Below are 21,365 nucleotides of genomic sequence, written 5' to 3'. Positions count from 1 at the left end.
GTTCTGAGGACCATGGTTCAAATCCCGGCCCCGCCTGTTTGGAGTTTGCATGCTCTTCCCGTGCCTGAGTGAGTTTTTTCCAGGTACTTCAGTTTCCTCCTACATCCCAAAAACACGTGTGATAGGTTGATTGAAGACTCTAAATTGCCCGTTGGTGTGAATGTGAGTGCGAACGGTTGTTTGTTTATATGTGCCCTGCGATTGGCTGGCGACCGGTTCAGGGTCTACCCCGCTTCTCGCCCGAAGATAGATGGAATAGGCTCCAGCATGCCTGTGACCCTAGTGAGGATAAGCGGTACAGAAAATGGATGGACGGATGTACACTGAAGCAGCTAAACTGTCCTTCAACTACACTATATTGCCAAAAGTATTCGCTCACCTGCCTTGACTCACAAAATAATTTAAGTGACATCCCATTCCTAATCCATTGGGTTCAATATGACATCGGTCACACAATGATGTTGGATGAGAAGGCCTGGCTTTCAGTCTCCGCTGTAATTCACTCATCCCAAAGGTGTTCTATTGGGTTGAGGACAGGACTCTGTGTAGGTCAGTCAAGTTTCTCCACACCAGACTCTGTCATCCATGTCTTTATGGACCTTGCTTTGTGCACTGGTGCACAGTCAGGTTGGAAAAAGAAAGGGCCAGTTCCAAACTGTTCCCACAAAGTTGGGAGCATGGAATTGTCAAAAATCTCTTGGTACGCTGAAGCATTCGTAATTCCTTTCATTAGAACTAAGGGGCCAAGTCCAGCTCCTGAAAAACAAGCCTACACGATCATCTGCCCTCCACCAAATTTTAGACTTGGCACAATGCAGTCACACAAGTACCATTGTCCTGGTAACCGGCAAACCCAGACTCGTCCATCAGTTTGCCAGATGGAGTGGCGTGATTCGTCACTCCAGAGAATGCGTCTCCACTGCTCTGGAGTCGAGTGGCGGCGTGCTTTATAACACTGCATCAGACGCTTTGCATTGCACTTGGTGATGTATGGCTTGGATGCAGCTGCTCGGCCATGGAAACCCATTCCATGAAACTCTCTGCACAGTTCTTGAGCTAATCTGAGGGCCACATGAAGTTTGGAGATCTGTAGCGATTGACTCGGCAGAAAGTTGGCGACCTCGTCACACAATGCGCCTCAACATCCGCTGACCCCGCTCTGTCAGTTTACGTGGCCTACCACTTCGTGGCTGAGTTGCTGTCATTCCCATACGCATCCACGTTCTTATAATACAGCTGACCGTCGACTGGGGAATATTTAGGAGCGAGGAAATTTCACGACTGGACTTGATGCGCATGTGGCATCCTATCACAGTTCCACGCTGGAATTCACTGACCTCCTGAGAGCAGCTCATTTTTTCAGATGTTTGTAAAAACAGTCTACATGCCTTGGTGCTTGATTTTATACACCTGTGGCCATGGAAGTGATTGGAACACCTGATTCCGATTATTTGAATGGGTGATCGAATACTTTTTGCAATATAGTGTATCATTAGCCAGCACAGTGGGCGACTGGTTAGCACATCTGCCTCACAGTTCTGGGGACCGGGGTTCAAATCCCGGCCCTGGCTGTGTGGAGTTTGCATGTTCTCCCCGTGCCGGGGTAGGTTTTCTCTGGGCACTCCGGTTTCCTCCCAAAAACATGCGTGGTAGGTTGATTGAAGACTCTACATAGCCCGTAGGTGTGAATGTGAGTGCGAATGGTTGTTCGTTTCTATGTGCCCTGCGATTGGCTGGCGACCGGTTGAGAGTGTACCCCGCCTCCCGCCCGGAGATAGCTGGGATAGGCTACAGCAGCCCGCGATCCGAGTGAGGATAAGCAGTAAAGAAAATGGATGGATGGGTGTATCACTACCAGTTCCAGTGAGCTGAAAATAAAAATGTCAGCAAGAGCCATTTATACTAAAATTTATACTAAAGCAAAAGGAAAGATAATTTATGTACACAGCGTATTTCATACACCAGGTAACTCAGTGTGCTTTACATGATTAACAAACTGCTTATAAACATTTAAACAAAGAGAGAGCAAAAATAAGACAAATTAAAAAATTCAAACAGCGTATAGTGCAAGAAATATCATTTAAAAGTGGAAATGCTCTAAAAAGCATGAGAAAAAAGAAGAGTTTTTAACCTGGACTTAAAAACATTCACACTTGGGGCTGACGTCACTTCTCTTGGCAACTTATTCCATCTGTGTGCAGCATAATAGCTAAAGGCTGCTTCACCATGTTTGCTTTGGAATCTGTGCTCCACTATTTGAGCTGAGTCTATCGACCTCAGAGCTCTGCTAGGTTTATATTCCATTAGCATTTATTTCATGTATTCAGGACCTAAACCATTTTGTGATTTATAGACCAGTACCAGAACTTCTATTACTATCTATTCTAAAGCTGACTGGGAGCCAATATAAAGACTCTAGATTTGGAGTAATATGCTCTGACCTCTTTGTTCTGGTCAGAACCCGAGCTGCAGCATTCTGAATGAGCTGCAGCTGTTTAATGAGCTTTTTGGGGAGTCCAGTAAGAAAACCATTACAATAGTCAAGTCTACTCCAGATTAAAGCATGGATGAGCGTCTCCTGGTCTGCTTGGCACATGCAAGCCTTCACTGTGGATATGTTCTTTAGATGGTAGGAGGCAGTTTTAGCAATTGATTTGATGTTGAAAGTCAGGTCGGAATCTATCAGTACACCAAAGTTTCGGACTTGGTCTTTCGTTTTTAAAGAGAGTGACTGCAGGTATTCACTAACAGTAATCCTCTTTTCTTTATTGCCAAAAATAATTATCTCAGTCTTGTTGTGGTTTAATTGAAGAAAATTTTGGATCATCCAGTTATTTATCTGTTTTAGACAGTGACACAACACCTAAATTGGACTATAGTCATCTGCATAGCTATGATAGTCAAAATTAAAGTTCTGAAGAATTTGACATATAGCATATACAGGCTGAACAGGAGGGGTCCAAGAACTGACCCTTGAGGGATCCAATAGGTATTTGCCATTTGATGAGATTGAACACTTCCAATGGTTACAAAATGACACCTTTCCTCCAGGTAGGACCTGAACCATTTCAGCACTGTTCCATTTTGTCCTACCCACATGTTCAACCTGTTCAGCAGTATATTATGATATACCGTATCAAAAGCCACACTGAGATCCAAAAAGACCAGAATTGACAGCTTTCCCGAGTCAGTATTCAACCTTATATCATTCAGCACTTTGATAAGACCAGATTCTGTACAGTGATGAGTTCGGAAACCTGATTGAAATTCGTCAAAAAGTCCATTTAAGTTCAAGAAATTGCTGAGTTGATTAAAAACAACTTTTTCAACAATCAGCGCCTTCCAGTCTTCGTCTCTTTCCGGCGCTGCGACGTAACACTAGCCAGACATTCTGTTCATTCGGCGTTGTATGCTATTGTTCCATGCTGTTGTTCCCGTCCTTGTATATTTGTTGTCGTATGATTCAGCGATTTCACAATGGTTTATTGTGTGGCATTTGGTTGTACAAACAGTTCAGGCAGTGGCAAGAGTTTCTTTGGCTTTCCAAGTGAAAAAGGAATATGTGACCAGTGGATAGGCAAAGTCAATCGACAGGGGAAGAAACGTGGTCAGCTATCATAATCATAATCAGAATCATCTTTATTTGCCAAGTATGTCCAAAAAAAAACACACAAGGAATTTGTCTCCGGTAGTTGGAGCCGCTCTAGTACGACAACAGACAGTCAATTGACAGAGAACACTTTTGAGACATAAAGACATTAAGAAAAACAGTTACTGAGCAATAAAGGGTTGCTAGTTATCTGGTAATGCTGGTACAATTATTATTTTTTTTTTGACAATTGTGCAAAAAGATGCAGAGCTCTCGAGCACTTAAGAGCAGTTCGAATGACTAATCTCGCAATAGTCCGGTGCAATGACCATTGAGCATAGGGCGCCGATACGTCAAGGAGTGTATGCAGTTTAAAGTGACGAGTAGTGCGATAATCTGGGACAATGTTGATTGTGCAAATGTTGCAAATATTCCTCAGTCAGTGTGCAAATGGGGCAGATGCGACTCGGGCATGAGTGGCCAGTATTGGTCAACAACAGATATGCAAATAGTGCAGCCAGGCAAGAGACTACTACAATGAGTGCACGAGTAGTATATAATTGGCCCGACAGAATGTGACAACAAACTCAGATGTACAACCTTCGTGTGTGCATGCTGGTGTGCAGTGCACATTTCTGGATGATGGCCTGTCAGATATGAGCACAGAGCTGGATGATTCCATATTAGACAGAGATGTCCAAGATGAGGACTATTCTCCCGGTGATGAGGATCAATCTGTTGATGATGATGATGATGATGATGATGACGACACTGAAGAAGAATGGTCAGTAATGAGGGAAGCTTGCAAATAAAACTTGAATGTAGAATGTTTTTTGTGTATACTGTAAGTATACTAGTTTATTTTTTTTCACAGTTGTAAATTACAGATACAGCTCTTCTTTTTTGTTATACTGAAGAACAGGGGCAAGACAAAATAATTCCCACTTCACACTTGATTTTTACAGGATTTCCTTGAAGGAGAAGGAGTCTATCGTTGATAGAAACCCTATTCGAATGCGTAAGTTTGTTGTTTTTTAATCGTGCCTACGAGCACTCCTGGTAATCTGTGCTGTCTGTTCCAGCCCGTGCCTGGTGGCTATTAAAAACATTAGAGGAAGCTTTGCCGTGTTCAAAGCAACATGCAGACAGGGTCACATCAAAGAATGGTACACAATTATTGGTCAGCAGTATCAACCAAAGAGAACATGAGGAATGTCGGCAGAAGTGGATGTCATCGCCAACCATGTCATGAATGTTCACAAGGGCCATGGTGACCCATTTACAGAATGTCTGAATGATAAACTGGTAGAGGAAAGAGAATGGCTCATAAAAGGTAAAGTGAATCAAATAAGCTTTTGAAAGATAATTCAGAGATGCTATTTCTCTTAATTCTCTCCATTGATGTGTTCCGGGATCAAAAGCACATAAGGAACTGCTAATCATGATAAATAATAAGATGCTGCTCAAAGACATTGGCAACTTATCGCCTATTCAACAAACATCAAGCCTTGAAGCCTGCCATAATGTAGTGCTGGACTTCGCTCCAAAGGCCTCCCATTTCTCACACAGGACAATGAAAGCAAGGTACTGTACATTAGGGGTGAAACTAAATATACAGTTCCACATACCCACAATGTACATTGCTCATGTGTTTGAGGAGCAAATGAAATGTGCTAAATTTGTCGCGACTCTAAACTTGGCTACACAGCTGTCACTATCGAATATTTTTAGAATCGATGATTCCAAAATATTTGTATTCTTCTGTTTATTGTTGCTCCTGGTTGTTTGTATTTTAGGTTGCTTCTGTCAGCTTGACATTTCAATGCAAACTGCAAAAGATGGCAAGCGCGAAGGATGGGGAGCTACAGCGGAGCATCTCTTACCCAAAAGGGAAGGATGGCAAGCCAGTGGCAAAGGAGGTCAAGGTCCCAATTACCTATGGTAAGTATGGTCAGCGTTGTATGTATTTAATAACAATACTTCCTCCTTCAGATTTGTCTCAACATTTTAGTTCTAGACCAGGGGTGTCAAACTCATTTTTGTCGCGGGCCACATTGTGGATACGGTTTTCCTCAGAGGGCCTTTATGATTGTAAAACCATATCAATGTTTAATCGCATCATCATATTATTACACATAGAAAACAAATTGATGGATAACTAGTTTTGAAATCAGAAGTCAAGGATAATGGTTTGTTCAACTATTGTTCAAGTAGTAACTGTAAAAAGGGTTTGGAGGCAAAACATGCTTACAATAGTTCATTACTATTTATTACATATAAATATTACACAAAAATTTGGAACAGATTTTAGCAAGAATCATGTAAGTTGACACACATGATTTGTTTTCGCGGGCCACATAAAATGATGTGGTGGGCCGCATCTGGCCCCTGGGCCTTGAGTTTGACACCTGTGTTCTCGTCCGGCCACTGCTGGATGAAGTAATGCAAAGGAGACAGAAATTTCCAACCTTGGAGGTAGCTGGGGTTGATGCAAGCGAGATATCTGTGCCACGAAATGTTGTTGAGAAATATGACAAAAAAAGAAAAAACTAAGTTCTGGTTTGATTTGACTTTTCGATATTTAAATCCACAATAATTGTAGTTCTCACTCTCCCACTGAGCACGTATTCTACGAACAACACAGGATGGCGGAACTCTTCTGTTCAACGCCCCTGCTTCAAGGCCACCAGAGAAGGCCTTACATCCCCCATCATAACTGTACCTGAGTTGCTTTCTTTTACATAATGAATTGTTTTGCAAGTGACATTTCAGATTAACTTTAAAATGCTGCATCTATTTGCTGTTTGTCCACCAGCCAAGCGAATCAGTTAAGAATCAAGTTAATAATTGGAGCCCGTCGTCCGAATACGTGCTCGTTCACGTCATTTCCTAACGCAACGTTCACGTGAACGTAACAACTGCGTCACACGCGCGCCGTTTCACTGTTGATGCGCCGACATACCCTTAAATCCAAGGATAGATGTTTCGATTTCAGGTGAGTATTTTACCCTGAATACTAAATGGCCCGATTGTGGAAATATATTCTCGTGTAAAACGGAACACGAGCTCCAACTGCAGGATGTGTGCGAGGTGTTTGTGGAATCTTGCGACTTCCACATTCGCGGCCTGTGAAGCAGCCTGCTTGCCTGCTGTAGTGAGCCGCAGGAGGATGGAGAAGGAGACGCTGGCTTTGCCTGCGCACCGTTGGGCTTCTCTCCATCTCTGGTTCCCCTCCATAGTTACCCCACCTCTGTATGCTATTGTTGTCTCGACTGGATGCCCAAGATGTTCATTGTTGGTTACTTTTAGGGTTGAAATTGTAGGTCGTGCGTGATCCAAAATAACGTCAGAATTAGCATTGTTGCTAACGGCTTGTCCTGTTACCTGTACAGTGACACACTGTCCAAGGGAATGCATAGATTCTCCACATTGGTTGTTATTTCTACATCGTGCTCGTGTAACTGGGGAGTCATTAACTTCTAAGTGAAACGTCGGACACATATTTTAAGTCTGCGTTTCACAACACATTGGATAAGATCGTCCTCAGTCGTCTCACGCGTAGTTACCGTACTATATATTCTATTGGCATTTTGGGAATTGGCATTAATACACATGGCGAACAAATAATTATCTCTCACATTTTAAACCTGAGCTTAAGTTCGCTTAATGCTACCCACCAGAGAAATGTAGCTAAGCAGCTATAAATAAATGACAAGTAGCTAAACTTACATTAAAGCTACTTCGGTTGGATGCAGCCTTCAAAAGAAAAACGACGTTTTTTTTGAAATAATTATAGATTGGGGCAAATAAACATTGAATTCTAACATCTTTGGATAATCATGCTTCATAAAGTCACTGCAATATCAATGTCTAATGCAATGACAGCACTGTGTTATTATTAACATAACTGTATAGTATGTCCTAAACAAATGTACGTTGTGGTGGTTGGATTCGGGGGGGGGGGGGGCTATATCATCACTCGCTATTGGCTATCAGATTGTCCTTGTACTATTCCCAATTAATAGTCTCCAAAAAAACAACAACAATTTTATTAGTTAAAAACTATCTATTGAACCAGTAAAAGAGTATGCAGTCATGTTTTAATTTATGACTGACGCAGTTTTAGCTGCTCTTTATACTTTGAAAGGGATTACTTTAACGAGGATCCCTCGCCGTAGTGTGACCGCAGGTAGAATCCCAAGTCTTTTTTTTTTTTTTTTTTTTTTTTTGCTCGTCGATGCCATAAATCCTCACTGACCGGACCAAACTGCAGCCTTTGTACTTAGCCTGCTGGCTGCCGAGCCATACTAGCTCCACGCTGTGTTGGATCCACTTACACGCTTACGCTCGCTCAAGTATGCCGCCTTTTTTTTTTCTATTTTTTTTTTGAGGGGGGGGTGACGCTTCTATGGTATCTGTGCCTGAGCTTGCCTCAGTGGGGAGTTTTTATTTATTTATTTTTAAACAAACTTTATGGAGGTCTCGGTACAAGGCCTACACACGCAGATGCGTAATAAGTCAAAATGGCGGCGAGGGCTGCAGCTATGGAATATTTTAGTATTCGAGTAGTCTGTGCAAAATGTTATCGAGTAAACGTGTTCAGATAATTATATTTTTGCTTGGTTAAAGACAAATTATGAATACACACACACACAAAAAAAGTAATTTCACCTAAAAATGAACGACCAATTGTTTTTCTTTTGAGTCACTTCTGACTTTTGCAGATACGATGTAAGTACACTGGCCATAATGGACAACTACAGTGTGTGCGACTATAACGTGACATAATGTATTCAGGGTGCTTGTTAAGCAGTGGGAGATGTCTCAGTTTTGACAATTAACTCTTTCCTGACATTAACAGCCAGCTACTGTATATACCAATAGTATCGAAATGCCCTCGGAAGTGGTCAAGGAGGAAGGGCGTTGCCAATGCACTTTGTCACTTTATTGAACTCGCGGCAACACAACAACATTACAAACTTACGAGCTGGTGTCAGCCACCACTCATGCCAACGGCATCTTCCCAGACTGACTTTTAGTTACACTTAAATAACACTACTTACACCCACCCTCCCTCTTGAAGGCGCACACACATAATTACAGATGAAGTATGAAACTCTATCAAACTAGGAGGGGTGACAGTGAATAAGTTAAATACGCGTATCCCAGAGGCAGCGAAAATACCTCCAGCATTTTTTGTATTCGAAGTACTTGAAACATTCGCGTATTCGTTGCAGCCCTAATGGTGGCGGAAGTAAAGAGAAGCATTGCAGCACTTGTCAGAATACAAAAAGTACATTGACTCGTTTTCATTCGAATAAGAAAATCCTGATTCGGCATTTTTTTGTTTTGTTTGATTTTTACTCCAGAATTTACTTCCGAACCACTCGTTAGTAGGTCTTGTGCATTGGAACTTCAATTTACAAGCTTAATTGGTTCTTCAAAGGGATTGGTAAATCAAAGTTTGTAAAGAGAACACAATTTTTCCAGAAGAAATTATGTAAACATGAAACATTGGTTCCAGCTGTGACAAAAGTACCTATTTTAGTAAAAGTCTGTCCACTTTGAACAGACTGTATAGCTATATGGTACTGTATAGAAAACATCACAAGGGGTGATAAATCAAAAATCTCGATTAACCAAATTTACAACAACTACAAGCGGAACTGTCCTCTTCATTCAAATGCAGCTGCCTTGCCGATACGCCAAACAGTGCCACAACACGAGTCCCTCTGGTGCATTCACAGCCAGTCGGAAATCACAAAACCTCTTAGCTTAAACAACCAGGTTGATACAGTTATGATGTATAAAACATAAAATCCACTTTCCCTTGACTTTTTGGCTTGCAGCTTTTTCTCTTTAGGGCAGAAAAAAAAAATCAGCGAAGTCGACCCCATTAATTGGTTGACGCAAACATATCAGAATCATCTTTATTTGCCAAGTATGTCCAAAAAAAACACACAAGGAATTTGTCTCCGGTAGTTGGAGACGCTCCAGTACGACAACAGACAATCAATTGACAGAGAACACTTTTGAGACATAAAGACATTGACAAAAACAGTCACTGAGCAATAAAGGGTTGCTAGTTATCTGGTCATGCCGGCACAATTATTTTAATGTTTTTAAAAGTTATTTATTTATTGATTTTATTTTATTTTTTTGACAATTGCCCAAAAAGATGCAGAGTCCTCTAGCACTTAGAGGAGTTTGAATGAGTAATATAGCAATAGTATCTGCCTCAAAGCAATTACAATTATGATTAAAGCATATTTAACCATGCTCGGAACCATGTGTGGTTACTGTCCATGTTTTCACATGGACGTTTGTTGTAGACAGACTCAGTGTCATAACCTCCTAAACTTGGCCGGCACATAGTCAAGATAATCAAGCTGCTACCTGGCGCTGAAATATCTAGTCTTCATATCGCTGGTTGGAAATTTGGGACTGGCTGTAATATTCTGCTGTAGACAGAGGATGCCCAAGTTTTGGGATCACTTTAAACCCAAAAGGACCAAAATTAATTGGTTGCAGTTACTGCCAATATGCCAATAACATGTCAGTTTGGGATAAAACATTCACACGCGGGCACATATTGTATTTTTGTTTTGTATTGTTTTTACAATGTAATATACAGGAAGTCCTCGAGTTATGACGTACTCGACCTACGACGTTTCGACTTTACGACGCCCGTGCCTCGTCCGCCATTTTGTCCCCAGCACCATAGTGTTTCTGCTTAGCTAGTGCATAGTGCTTGTCTGTGTTTGTGCGCCGGGAGTATCTTTGCCTTTTTCGGCCTCCTTTTTTCACACTCTCAGCAGTAATGGTAAGTACAGCATCTTATTTTGTTATTTTAACGTATTTTCGTTTCTTTACACGAAGTGTTAACCTTTCCTGATACGGCCACCTGACCGTGGTTAGGAGACGCAGGGGAGACGCCTTCTCCAGTGCCGAGTTTGCCCTCCTCGGGGTTAACTCCCTTCTCTCGTTGTACAGCTGAGCTGGGTGGCGGCAACAATAAAGGCACGAAGCACCGATTTGCTGCTTTATTGGCTTTATTAGCTCCTCTGCACATTCAACATCATCGAGTCCGCCGCTAATCGCTACTCTTCCCCGGTTGCCGTCACTACAGTTGCCACTGTACACACTCGCACCTGCGCGCACTCCTTCCTCCTTCACAGTCCCGTCTCACTCACACATCGACGCACACGCCCACATACACTGAGCTTGCTGTCACAATCACGTGGGAAAATACCCGTAACAGAAGTATTTAGACGTAAATTTCGACTTTAACGGTGAAATCAGACTTGCGCGGAAATTCGGGTTACGTCGCCAGCGTAGGAACGGAACTCGTTCGTAAATCGAGGACTTCCCTTACCCTACAATCACTAGTTATAACTTAGAACGTACTGTAGCCCTAAGATCGCCAGTTAGAACGTTGTCTGTTGTCTCGTGTTGGTCTGCAGTCAATGACGCATACGCATATACAGATAGTCTCCTCCAAATGTATTGGAACAGCAAGGTTAATTCCTTTGTTTTTGTTGTATACTGATGAGATTTGGGTTTCAGATCAAAAGATGAATATGAGACAAAAGTTCAGAATTCCAACTTTTATTTCATAGTATTTACATCTTGATGTGTTAAACAACTCAGGACAGAGCACTTTTTGTTTGAAGCCACCCACTTTTCAAGTGAGCAAAAGTATCGGAACATGTGACTGATGGGTGTTTCTAGTTGCTCAAGTGTTGCCTTTTAGATTGATAGCTTAAACATTAGATAGTGCTTGTTTTTGGCTTTAGGTCTCACCTGTGAAAACTGCATTTGCTGTTAAGAAAACATGACGACCATAGAGCTGTCCATGGGAGAAAAGCAAACCATTTTAAAGATGAGAGAAGAGGGAAAATCGATCAAAGCTCTTGCACAAACATTCGGCATAGCCAATACAACCATTTGGAATCTCCTGAAAAAGAAACTAGCTACTGGTTTACTGAGCAACTGAGATCCAACAGGTCGGCCAACTGTATCAACAGCAGTTGATGACAGAAACATTGTGAGAGCAAAGGCAACAGTCAGTGACATCACTCCCAACCGCCACAGGGCAGGGGTGAAGGTATCACAATCCACTGTTCGAAGAAGACTTTGAGAGAAAAAATATACAGGCCATACCTCCCTCCCCACCGCCACCTTGCTGATTGGCTGATGGGCTTTAATGTCATAATTCGCTGATCCGATCAATGACGTCATTGATCGGCTCCGCAAAAGACATTTTCTCCGCGCCGCCATCGTGCACACTATATTTGAATCCAAAAGCTAGTTTATTTTTAGCCTTGCTGCGTGAGTTTTGATGTAGTACTGTAAATATCTGATGGCCAAAGAAGTTATTTAAAAAAAAAAAAAAAAACGTCAGCGGTGTGGGACAGACAAAATGTCTGAGACAGACAACACGTAATCAGACTACAAGACAAATTTGCTCTTTCAGGATTGCACTATGTCAGACGACTGCAATAAAATCTTGTATTCCGATACCACCGCATCCTGTTTTTTACGATCATTCGGTTTTATTTTGTCAACTCAAATGCGACTGGATACACTCGTTACCGTGGCGACGACAACAAGAGTGGATCGCGCCGACTCTATTATAAGGACAAAATGGGGAAAAACGTGTGTTGGTGGTCAGGGATGCTCAGGACAGGAGAGAATGTTCGTTTAAGGCTTGCTTGAGTTATGTTCACGTACTTTTAATACGATACGGCTTGCAAACAGGAAACAAAACGTTATGTAGCCGAGCAAGCTACTGCTTGCACTGACGGTTGTACGTAAACATGCCGCCGTTTTGTCGAATCATGCTCTAAACATTTGGTGTGGGTGAAGTAATTTAATTACAATAAAGTAATTTATTTACAGTAAGTTAGCAGCCATTATTTCTGTCACGTAATGTTGGTTTTAGACCTGACTGATTAGAATACACGATCTGACTAGAGCAGTGATTTCCAACATTTATGGAGCCAAGGAACATATATTGCAATTGAAAAATCTCACGGCACACCAACAAACAAAAATGTCACAAAAAGTGGATACATTAATTACTGTATGTACTTCCTGCCATCTAATAGAAGACCATTCATTTGTTCTGTCTGTCACTATGCCTCACTGGCAAAAATAGATGAAGAAAGACACATTATTTATTGTAAATATAGTTTTTTGAGCAAGCCGTGCTGGAGCCCATCCCACCTCAAAATTATTCTCTAGCATTTTAGACAAAAGTTAAAACACCAATGACCTCTAGGGGGCATTCAAGGATTGGCCACTGACATAAGTTTAGGTCAGATCAACATTACATGACAGAAATAATGGGTGCTAACTTACTGTAATTAAATTAATTTATTCCAATTAAATTACTGAAATAAATACTGTTAATGACATGCTTACTCTAACTTTCTCACTGTCCCAGCTATATGGACGGGTGTTGTCCAGAATTTGAGTCCGTTTGACTGATCGATTCAGATTCTCAATAATCATCAATTATACTACTAAGAAACCACAGCGGAAGCTTAAAAACTCCACTGTGACACAGTAAAACTGTTCCGGCATAAAATGGATACAGATCCTCCATTCTGCTTGACCTAACAGCCGAACAGGACACAGGAAATAAAAAAAAAAATAAAAAAAGCGTGGAAGTTGTTCAGACAAGATGCGAGAGTTTTGGGCTGACGTGGGATTTGAACGACCTCATTTGTAAATTCAGGGAAAGAGAGCAAGCTCTGCTTCTCGGAACACTCGCTCACTCAGAGTAGAGTTATAGCGTCAGATTGAATTCCTGAACATACTCATAATTCCCTTCTCTGTCTTATTTTCCAGTCCCTGGATGAAGACTGTACATTGGAGGAGGAAGATGACGGAGTAGTCGAAGAAGAAGAAATTGATCAGTTTAACGATGACACCTTTGGAGCTGGAGCTGTTGGTTAGTTATGCTGTTTTGTTTAGTAAATTAGCCACTTACTACCCCTGGATATACAGTATTATATTTACAAATAGGAATGTTATTTTATTTGCAACATGAATATCTGTGTCACACAACAACAAACCACTTATTTGGCTTATGTCTTTTTCCAGATGATGACTGGCAAGAGGAACATAAGCGCCTTGCTGAGCTTGATGAGCGAGATGAGCTTGGAGAGGGGCTTGGGTTGGGAGTTGGGGTGAAAGATGAATCAGATTTAGGAGATGCTGAGAATTCATCGTCCACCTATGTCACATCTGGCGGGGGCCATCTCCCCTTTCACGCACCCCTCCCTTTACTCCACCAGTCCTCTTTGTCTGGCATGCAACAAACAGGTTAGTGGTATCGATGAAAAGAAATGTCCTCAAAAAGTTTCAAAATGAAAGAAAGCCTCAGTCGACATAAGGATACGGGCAAATGTAAATTGCAAATCCAGCTACATATGGTCAGTTATTATTATTTTTATTATTATCTTTTTGGCTCAGAATGATTTTTTTTGGGGGGGGGGGGACTTTTTGGGGGGGTCTTCCGTAGTTCAAAGTGTGTCCTTGCTGACCTGCACTTCTTGCACTAACAACATGGCTACGAACAAAAAGGAGGTAGTTTACAAAAGCAGGAAGCAAATCATGGCGTTACTTAGACTGAACATTTCCAAAGACATAGCGGCCAGTTATACCTTGCAAAGCAGTTTTTATCAACATGTTTGGAAACTTTTGCCTTGAGGTACGTACCTGCCGCTCAACAGTAATGATAAGATAAGATTTGCGTTAGCGCCACCCATGACTTCGACGGGGGAGTATGACAGATAAAATGAATTCATGAAGTACTGTAACATGGACCATGAATTTGTGAAGTAGTTGTTTGTTTTTTCTATGTAGAATTAATATGAATTTTAATGAATGTAGGACACATTTAATAACACTTATGTATTTGGTTATTGTTTAATGGTTATTTATCTTGCAGTTTGAAAGGTCATTTAATGATTTTATATTGTTCAACATTTTCAATGTAAATTCTTGAAGATTCTGTTTACATAGATTTTAGTTTTAAAAGAAGCATTTTGACATTATCTGTTTAAATTATTTTTTTAAATATTTATATTATTTCTGTGGTAAATGATGTATGTTTGTGTTGTGTTTCAAAGTTGATTTGGTATCAAAAGTAATAAGAAAAATCCCAGAAGTGGTGGAGGGGGGGAAAAAAAGAGCAAAACTTGTTTGAAAAAATGTTATTGTCGTGCTTTTTTTTATAAGCAGAATGGAAAAAATGTATACAAATTGGATTTTTGTGAAAGAAAAACTTTTTTGTATAAGGCTATATCGCCAAGCCATGACTTTTAGTAGTGCCAAAGGTTTAAAGAACAAACCTACAGCCTTTATGTAAGCTGTAGACTGGCCCAAACCCTGTGTTGTCCTATTGCCATTTGCCATCAGATGTGGAAGATGGAAGAAGGGAAGGTGACTTGGCTGAGTCGCTGGCAAGACTTGTCCTGGAAGCTGACCCAGCTATTGCTGGAGTTGGGGCAGCAGAGAGGCCTATTTTTTCTCAAAACCAAAGGTTGGGGCACGACTCGAGGTCCAGAGCCCTGCACCAACCTTCCACCATTTCACATTCACCTCATCCCCACCAGCAGCCCCATCAGCACCAACGGCCTGCTGCGCCCTCCACCTCAGGTGACCTCTAAATGCAAGCACACAAATGTGTGTTCTTCTTTTCAGAGTCTTGTCACTCTTGACAATTTCATTTATGGAAAATGGAAATATGTTAATGTGGTAAAATCTAAGTTCATTGTATAACCTGCTTGACTGAGGTATTTCCTTGCACAACTCCAGGCCATCCTCCCTCATCAATGCTCACCTACCAACAGCAGCAACATTTACTTCGCTCTGTACCTGGTACCATTGGCCAGGTTAGTGTTACTCTACTCATTATTGTGCAAATCTACATTGTTGCTGCTCATTGAAAATCTCCATTTATGATTATGACTTGCTGAATATGAAACCTTAGATTCTCCTGCATGTAAAAAAGTCTGTGCCGAAACAAACATTGAGAATGTGTTTTATATATCACATTTATGGTAACTCCATGCACTGTCAGAACAATGCTTAAAAATGAGAACTTCCACATAGACGAGACCACCTCCATTCAATATGTATTGGAGACAATGTGGGCATGGCACACAAAAATAAATGGGATTGTTGTTAAGTGTTGACAACTTAAAGTGAGTGACACGCGTACCGATTTTTAACATCCAACATACTGTAGATTTATTTTTTGTGGAAGAGACCCTACACATCGCATGGAAAAAAACACCACAGCACGTCACACACACAACAATATCTCTGATGACAATCGTAAGTCTCCTCCCCCAAACCAGATATCTGTCGTAGTAACAATACTTGACGTGTGAGAGAGAGCATGGTGCCATAGGGTATCCAGACTGATGGAAAATATAAAGAAGAAAAAGGAGTAGTGACGGCAGCACGGTGTCCCGACTGGTTAGCATTTCAGACTCAGAGTTCAAATCTGGCCTCGCCTATTTGGAGTTGGCATGTTCTCCGTGTCTCCGTGGGCTTTCTCCGGGTACACCCGTTTCCTTCCACATTCCAAAAACATGCATCGTAGGTTAATTGAAGTCTCTAAATTGCCCATAGGGGTGCATGTGTGAATGATTGTTTGTCTATATGTACCCTGCAATGGGCTGGTGACAAGTTCAGGGTATACCCTGCCTCTCGCTCAGCGTTAAGCCAAGATCAGACAAGACAAATTTGGTCATTCACAATTGCACTTTCAAGACTACTGCAATAAAAACTTGCTGTATCTCGGGCAGACAGTGGCAACACTCCACGACATGTATTCCGATAGCACCGTATCCCGTTTTTTTACGATCACTGGGCTTTATCTTGTCAAGTCAAACACTGTTGGAGAGGCGGAAACAGAAACCATGTCACCGGTCAACACGACTGGAGAAACCCATTAGCATGGAGACGATAACAACAATGGATCTTGTCAATGTATTGTATTGTGTTGGGGGGGAACGAAAGAACAAAAAGAGGAAAAGCTTGGTGTTGTCACCGGTGTTTGGGAGTGTGCTGTCCATTCAAGAAGAGCTTGAATGGAGAACGCGTACACGTACTTTTAATGCAATATGGCTCGCAAGCAGGCAACATAATGTTATGTAGCCTAGCACTAATGTTTGTATGTAAACAAGCTGACGTTCTGTCGAATCATCCTCTAAATCTTTGGTAAACATTGGTTCGTGCGTGTGAATGAATGTTGACAGCGAGTATTATGATAATAGCAAGCACGGGAAGGCCGTTCACAATACACAATCCTATTGGTTGATGTCAAAGTGCGCAGTCGCAGAGTTGTCGTTGATATGTCACACTGCGGATGATATCCCAAAAAATCTAACATGCTACACTTTTCATCTTGGCGTCGTACGGCTATCGTTGAGCCAAATCGTTGGTCATGGATTATGTCCATCCATACATCCATTTTCTGAGCCGCTTCTCCTCACTAGGGTCGCGGGCGTGCTGGAGCCTATTCCGGCTGTCATCGGGCAGGAGGCGGGGTACACCCCGAACTGGTTGCCAGCCAATCGCAGGGCACATACAAACAAACAACCATTTGCACTCACAGTCACACCTACGGGCAATTTAGAGTCTGGATTATGTCACACACCAAAACGTTTTGTCGTTCCCGACAAAATATGTCAGGCTAAAATCCTGTAGTCTGATTTAGGCATTAACTGAGATTGGCACCAGCACACCCACGGCCCTAGTGAGGATAAGCGATGGCTAAGAATGTACAGTATGTATGTACGGTAATGGTCCCGTTCTTTTTCCCTATCGCTCTTAGATGAACTCACGCAATATCTGGGAGAACCGGATGGGTTTTGGACCAGTCAGTGTTACCCCGGGACTAGTTACACACATGGAGGTAAGTAATTTTTTATGATATTTCGTGAATGTTGTGTATCATATGGAATTCAATCTATCTGGAGTATGTTGTATTGTTGGTACCTCTTTCATTATTTTAGAGTTCACTCATTTGGGAACAGCAAATAGCAATGATTGTAGGCCCCTTACTCTTTGTGAATGGTCAAGAAATGATTAACTGGTCTAAACAGGAAGAATGCTAACACTAATATGGGACAGCTTGTCTGGGGAAAAAGATTTGCATTATTTTTTCTGTTTCAACACAGACCGATGAAAGTGAACAGTCAGGTTAACAAGCTTGAATGTGTTAATACTAAATGTAAATATGAGTTGATGGTGGAAGAAATTTACTCTCTCAAGAGCAAGGGTGTCAGAAGTATGGCCCACGGCCAGAACCGGCCTGTCAGGAGATTCAATCCAGCTCGTGGGGGTGATTTTTGCAAAATGTGTAACTTCCCAGAACACATTAACTGCAATGTTTCATTGAAAATAGCTGTTGTTGCTAATTTTGTCCACTGGAGGTTGCACTAGCACTACATTTTGGTAGTTCATGGAATGAAAGCCATCCATTTTTTTCTCACTCTCCTTCTGTGCTTATTCACACTGTGGCGCAAACGCAAGGACATCACGTCGCCAAGCTCGCCATTGAAAGGTATGCCTCTACTCAAATTTGCGTTATCAAAAATGAGAAAAGTAGACATCGAGTGTTGGGCTTTCCAAGAAAAATTGACCGCTTCCTATTTTATTTTTCCATAGAAATGAACGGGACACCTGTTTGTTTGCTTGGTGTGTTCACAGCAAGTTTTAGTGCTCAAAGACTATAACATTCGGTGCCACTATAAGACTAATCATGGCAAAAAATACAACAGCCAGCGAGGACAACTGAAAAAGGAGAAGATAAATTCATTGTTGACGGCTCTACTTTTACCCGAGCCTAGACATCAGTGATGCAGCAGTGAAAGCTACCTACCTAATTCCTATATAGCATTGTCACCGAAGCCATACTCAGTAAGTTTCTGAAAACATGCATAATGAACACTACAGAAGTCGTGAGCAACAACAGGTTTTGCCAATTTCAGCCTGACGAGAAACACTATGGCAGATAGGATTTCAGAACTTACTGTAAATTCAGAAAGCCAAAAGTCAAGTAATTTGTTAGTTTTTCAGTTGCAAATGTTGAAAGCACTGTCAGTTTGACAGCCTTTTCAGTGGTAAAGACATTCCCTTTGGCCTGCCATATCACACAAAGCCAGGTTGGTGCAATGCTGAAGCGTTTCTTTGATTTATGACAGGAAATTGAACAGTTCATGGAGAAAAAGGGCAAACCAGTGTTAAAATTTAAATCCCGGAATAGCTGAAAGACCTTGCATCTATGGTGTATATTAGAGAGCACTTGAATGATTTGAACAAAATTGTCTTTGGTGAGCTTGATACAGAATTTGTAGTTTTTCAATCACCATTCACAGTCAATGCCTCTGATCAACATGATCAAAGTCATGAAATAATTGACTTTTAGTGTGATTCAGATTTAAAGGACAAATTTGTGTCAGTGTCCTTTGGACACATATGATCAGAGTCTATTGACTGGTTGCAAAGGTTTTGGGCAGGCCCACTGTGAGCAAATTAGGGTTCAGTGTCTTGCCCAAGGACACTTCGACATGCGGTCAGTCGTAGCAGGGATTCGAACCTGTTCTACCTACTGAGCCAAAGCCACCCCAACATAATCCCATTGGTATCGCAAAACAAGTCCAGATCTGTATGACAGACCACCAAGGACTCAAATCAAAGAAGTTTGATGAAGATCTGATATTGAATTTCAAAATAAAAGTCTCCGAAAACTAATAAACTACATTTTTGAATGCATCTCAAGATTCAAATTAACCTTGCTGGTTGCATTCCTTAAGCGAAGAGCATTGACATCCGTATTATTAGGAAGCTTTTATTTTGAAGGTGGCTTTCGCCGTGAGTTGGCGACTTATTACCGTAGTGCCTAGTATGAACAAAATTAGGGGCACCTGGCTTGATTGCTACTTTCCGAGTGGAGGCTGGCTATATACCTACTGGGGGCGTGCCTTTAGCATCCTCCTTCATGCGCACCCTTCTCCCTTTACGTCTGCATGCTGTCCTCAGACACATCCGCTTTTCCTCTGTATAAGCAGCGTGTCGGCAGGAAATGCTCCCAGTCAGTCAAGCGGAGCGCTCAACACACAACAACATTTATAGATTTTGGAACTCTGTGCACACATAAGGCGCGGCGCATTATAAGGCGCCCCGTCCATTTTGGAGAAAATTTACGACTTTTGAGTGCGCCTTATGGTCGTTAAAATACGGTATATATAATATATATATTGATGTATATATATTGGTGTATATATAAATTGGTGTATATATTAGGCTTTACACAATGGGGCCGATCAGCGAGTTTAAAAAAACGATAACTGATCACCGAGCCGATCACAAGATGGAGAAATGTGTCTATTTAAATGACCTGTTCATTTACTGTATATACTTGTGTACTTAATTGCTTAAAAAATTATATTTACAATAAATAATGCATCTTTGTTCCTCTATTTATGCCAGTGAGCCATAGTGACAGACAGAACAAATGAATGGTCTTCTATTAGATGGCAGGAAGTAAATACAGTAATTAATGTATCCACTTTTTGTGACATTTTTGTTTGTTGGTGTGCCGTGAGATTTTCAATTGTAAAATATGTTCCTTGACTCCATAAAGGTAGGAAATCAATTACTAGGCTACATAACATTTTATTGCCTGCTTGTGAGCCGTATCGTATTAAAAGTACGTGAACATACCTCTAGCAAGCCTTAAACGTCCTCTCCTGTCCTGAGCACCTTTGACCACGAACACACGTTTTTCCCCATTTTGTCCTTATAATGCAGTCGGCTTGCTCCACTCTTGTTGTCGTCGCCACGGTAACGAGTGTATCCGGTCGCATTTGAGTTGACAAAGCCCAATTATCGTGAAAAACGGGATGCGCTGGTATTGGAATACAATATTTTATTGCAGTAGTCTGGCAGTGCAATCGTGAAAGAGCAAATTTGTCTTGTAGTCTGATCATGGGCATTACGTGTTGCCTGTCTCCGACGTGTTGTCTGACCCACACCGCCGAGGTTTTTTTATTATTATTATTTTTTTTAAATAACTTTATTGGCCGTCAGATATTTACAGTACTACGTAAAAATACACGCGACAAGGCTAAAAATAAACTATCTTTTGGATTCAAACATACATTGCATGCAGCGATGCGGAGTATTTTGCGGACCATTGATCGGATCGGCGAATTATGACATTACAGCCGATCAGCATAAAATGCTAAATATCGGCCGATACCGATCAGCCCGATAAAATCTGTGTAAAGTCTAGTATATATATATTTGTATATGTGTGTATATATATATATATATATATTTGTATATGTATATATATATATATATATATATATATATATATATATATATATATATTGGTGTATATATATATATATAAATTTTCTATGTGTATATAGGTACATTTATAGATCCACTGATTGTGATCTGTCAGTTGCACAATTTGCAAATGGGAAAACTGATTTCTATTGTTGAAATTACACTCTTTTTTGTTAATACATTTCAGACTCATATGATTTGCCACAAGATAATAAATTTTCTTAATGTAGGTGCATTTATTTACACCAAAACAATTGGAAAGTTTTTGATTAGTCATAGCTTATTAGGCTACAGATATACTGGTCCGGCCCACTTGAAATTATATTGGGGTGGATGTGGTCCCCTCACTAAAATGAGTTTGACACCCTTGCTCAAGAGCGATCTGGCACAG

At 41.1% G+C, this 21,365-nt stretch overlaps 2 protein-coding genes across 7 annotated transcripts in view; both read left to right on the top strand.

Annotated features, from left to right (window-relative positions):
• Nucleotides 1–4,191: 4,191 nt before the first annotated feature.
• Nucleotides 4,192–5,365, top strand: LOC133477407 (E3 ubiquitin-protein ligase RNF34-like). 2 transcript variants are annotated; one of them, XR_009788342.1, is made up of 4 exons: nucleotides 4,192–4,373; nucleotides 4,555–4,607; nucleotides 4,672–4,922; nucleotides 5,011–5,365. XR_009788342.1 is itself a non-coding variant. In XM_061772117.1 (3 exons), exons 1-3 carry the CDS (start codon nucleotides 4,246–4,248, stop codon nucleotides 4,839–4,841), a joined length of 351 nt encoding a protein of 116 aa, XP_061628101.1. In that variant the 5' UTR covers nucleotides 4,192–4,245; the 3' UTR covers nucleotides 4,842–5,365. The 2 variants fall into 2 exon arrangements, 1 of the variants encoding a protein (XP_061628101.1); XM_061772117.1 differs by having other exon boundaries at nucleotides 4,672–5,365.
• A 46-nt stretch (nucleotides 5,366–5,411) lies between these two features.
• Nucleotides 5,412–21,365, top strand: part of patl1 (PAT1 homolog 1, processing body mRNA decay factor) — a 48,713-nt gene continuing 32,759 nt past the window's right edge. The window contains exons 1-6 of one of the 5 annotated variants that reach the window (XM_061772112.1): nucleotides 5,412–5,530; nucleotides 13,445–13,547; nucleotides 13,700–13,921; nucleotides 15,020–15,259; nucleotides 15,419–15,495; nucleotides 17,448–17,528. In XM_061772112.1, coding sequence (XP_061628096.1) covers nucleotides 5,444–5,530; nucleotides 13,445–13,547; nucleotides 13,700–13,921; nucleotides 15,020–15,259; nucleotides 15,419–15,495; nucleotides 17,448–17,528 — 810 coding nt within the window. In that variant the 5' untranslated portion in view covers nucleotides 5,412–5,443. Of the gene's footprint in view, nucleotides 5,531–6,448; nucleotides 6,585–13,444; nucleotides 13,548–13,699; nucleotides 13,922–15,019; nucleotides 15,260–15,418; nucleotides 15,496–17,447; nucleotides 17,529–21,365 lie in introns of those variants that run through there. The other 4 variants (XM_061772114.1, XM_061772116.1, XM_061772115.1 and 1 more) reach the window with 4 other exon arrangements.

Source organism: Phyllopteryx taeniolatus, chromosome 4 (genome assembly GCF_024500385.1).
Source record: "Phyllopteryx taeniolatus isolate TA_2022b chromosome 4, UOR_Ptae_1.2, whole genome shotgun sequence".
Taxonomy (NCBI): domain Eukaryota; kingdom Metazoa; phylum Chordata; class Actinopteri; order Syngnathiformes; family Syngnathidae; genus Phyllopteryx; species Phyllopteryx taeniolatus.
The sequence above is the reverse complement of the archived record's forward strand: the minus strand, read 5'-3'. Positions and strand labels throughout refer to the sequence as shown.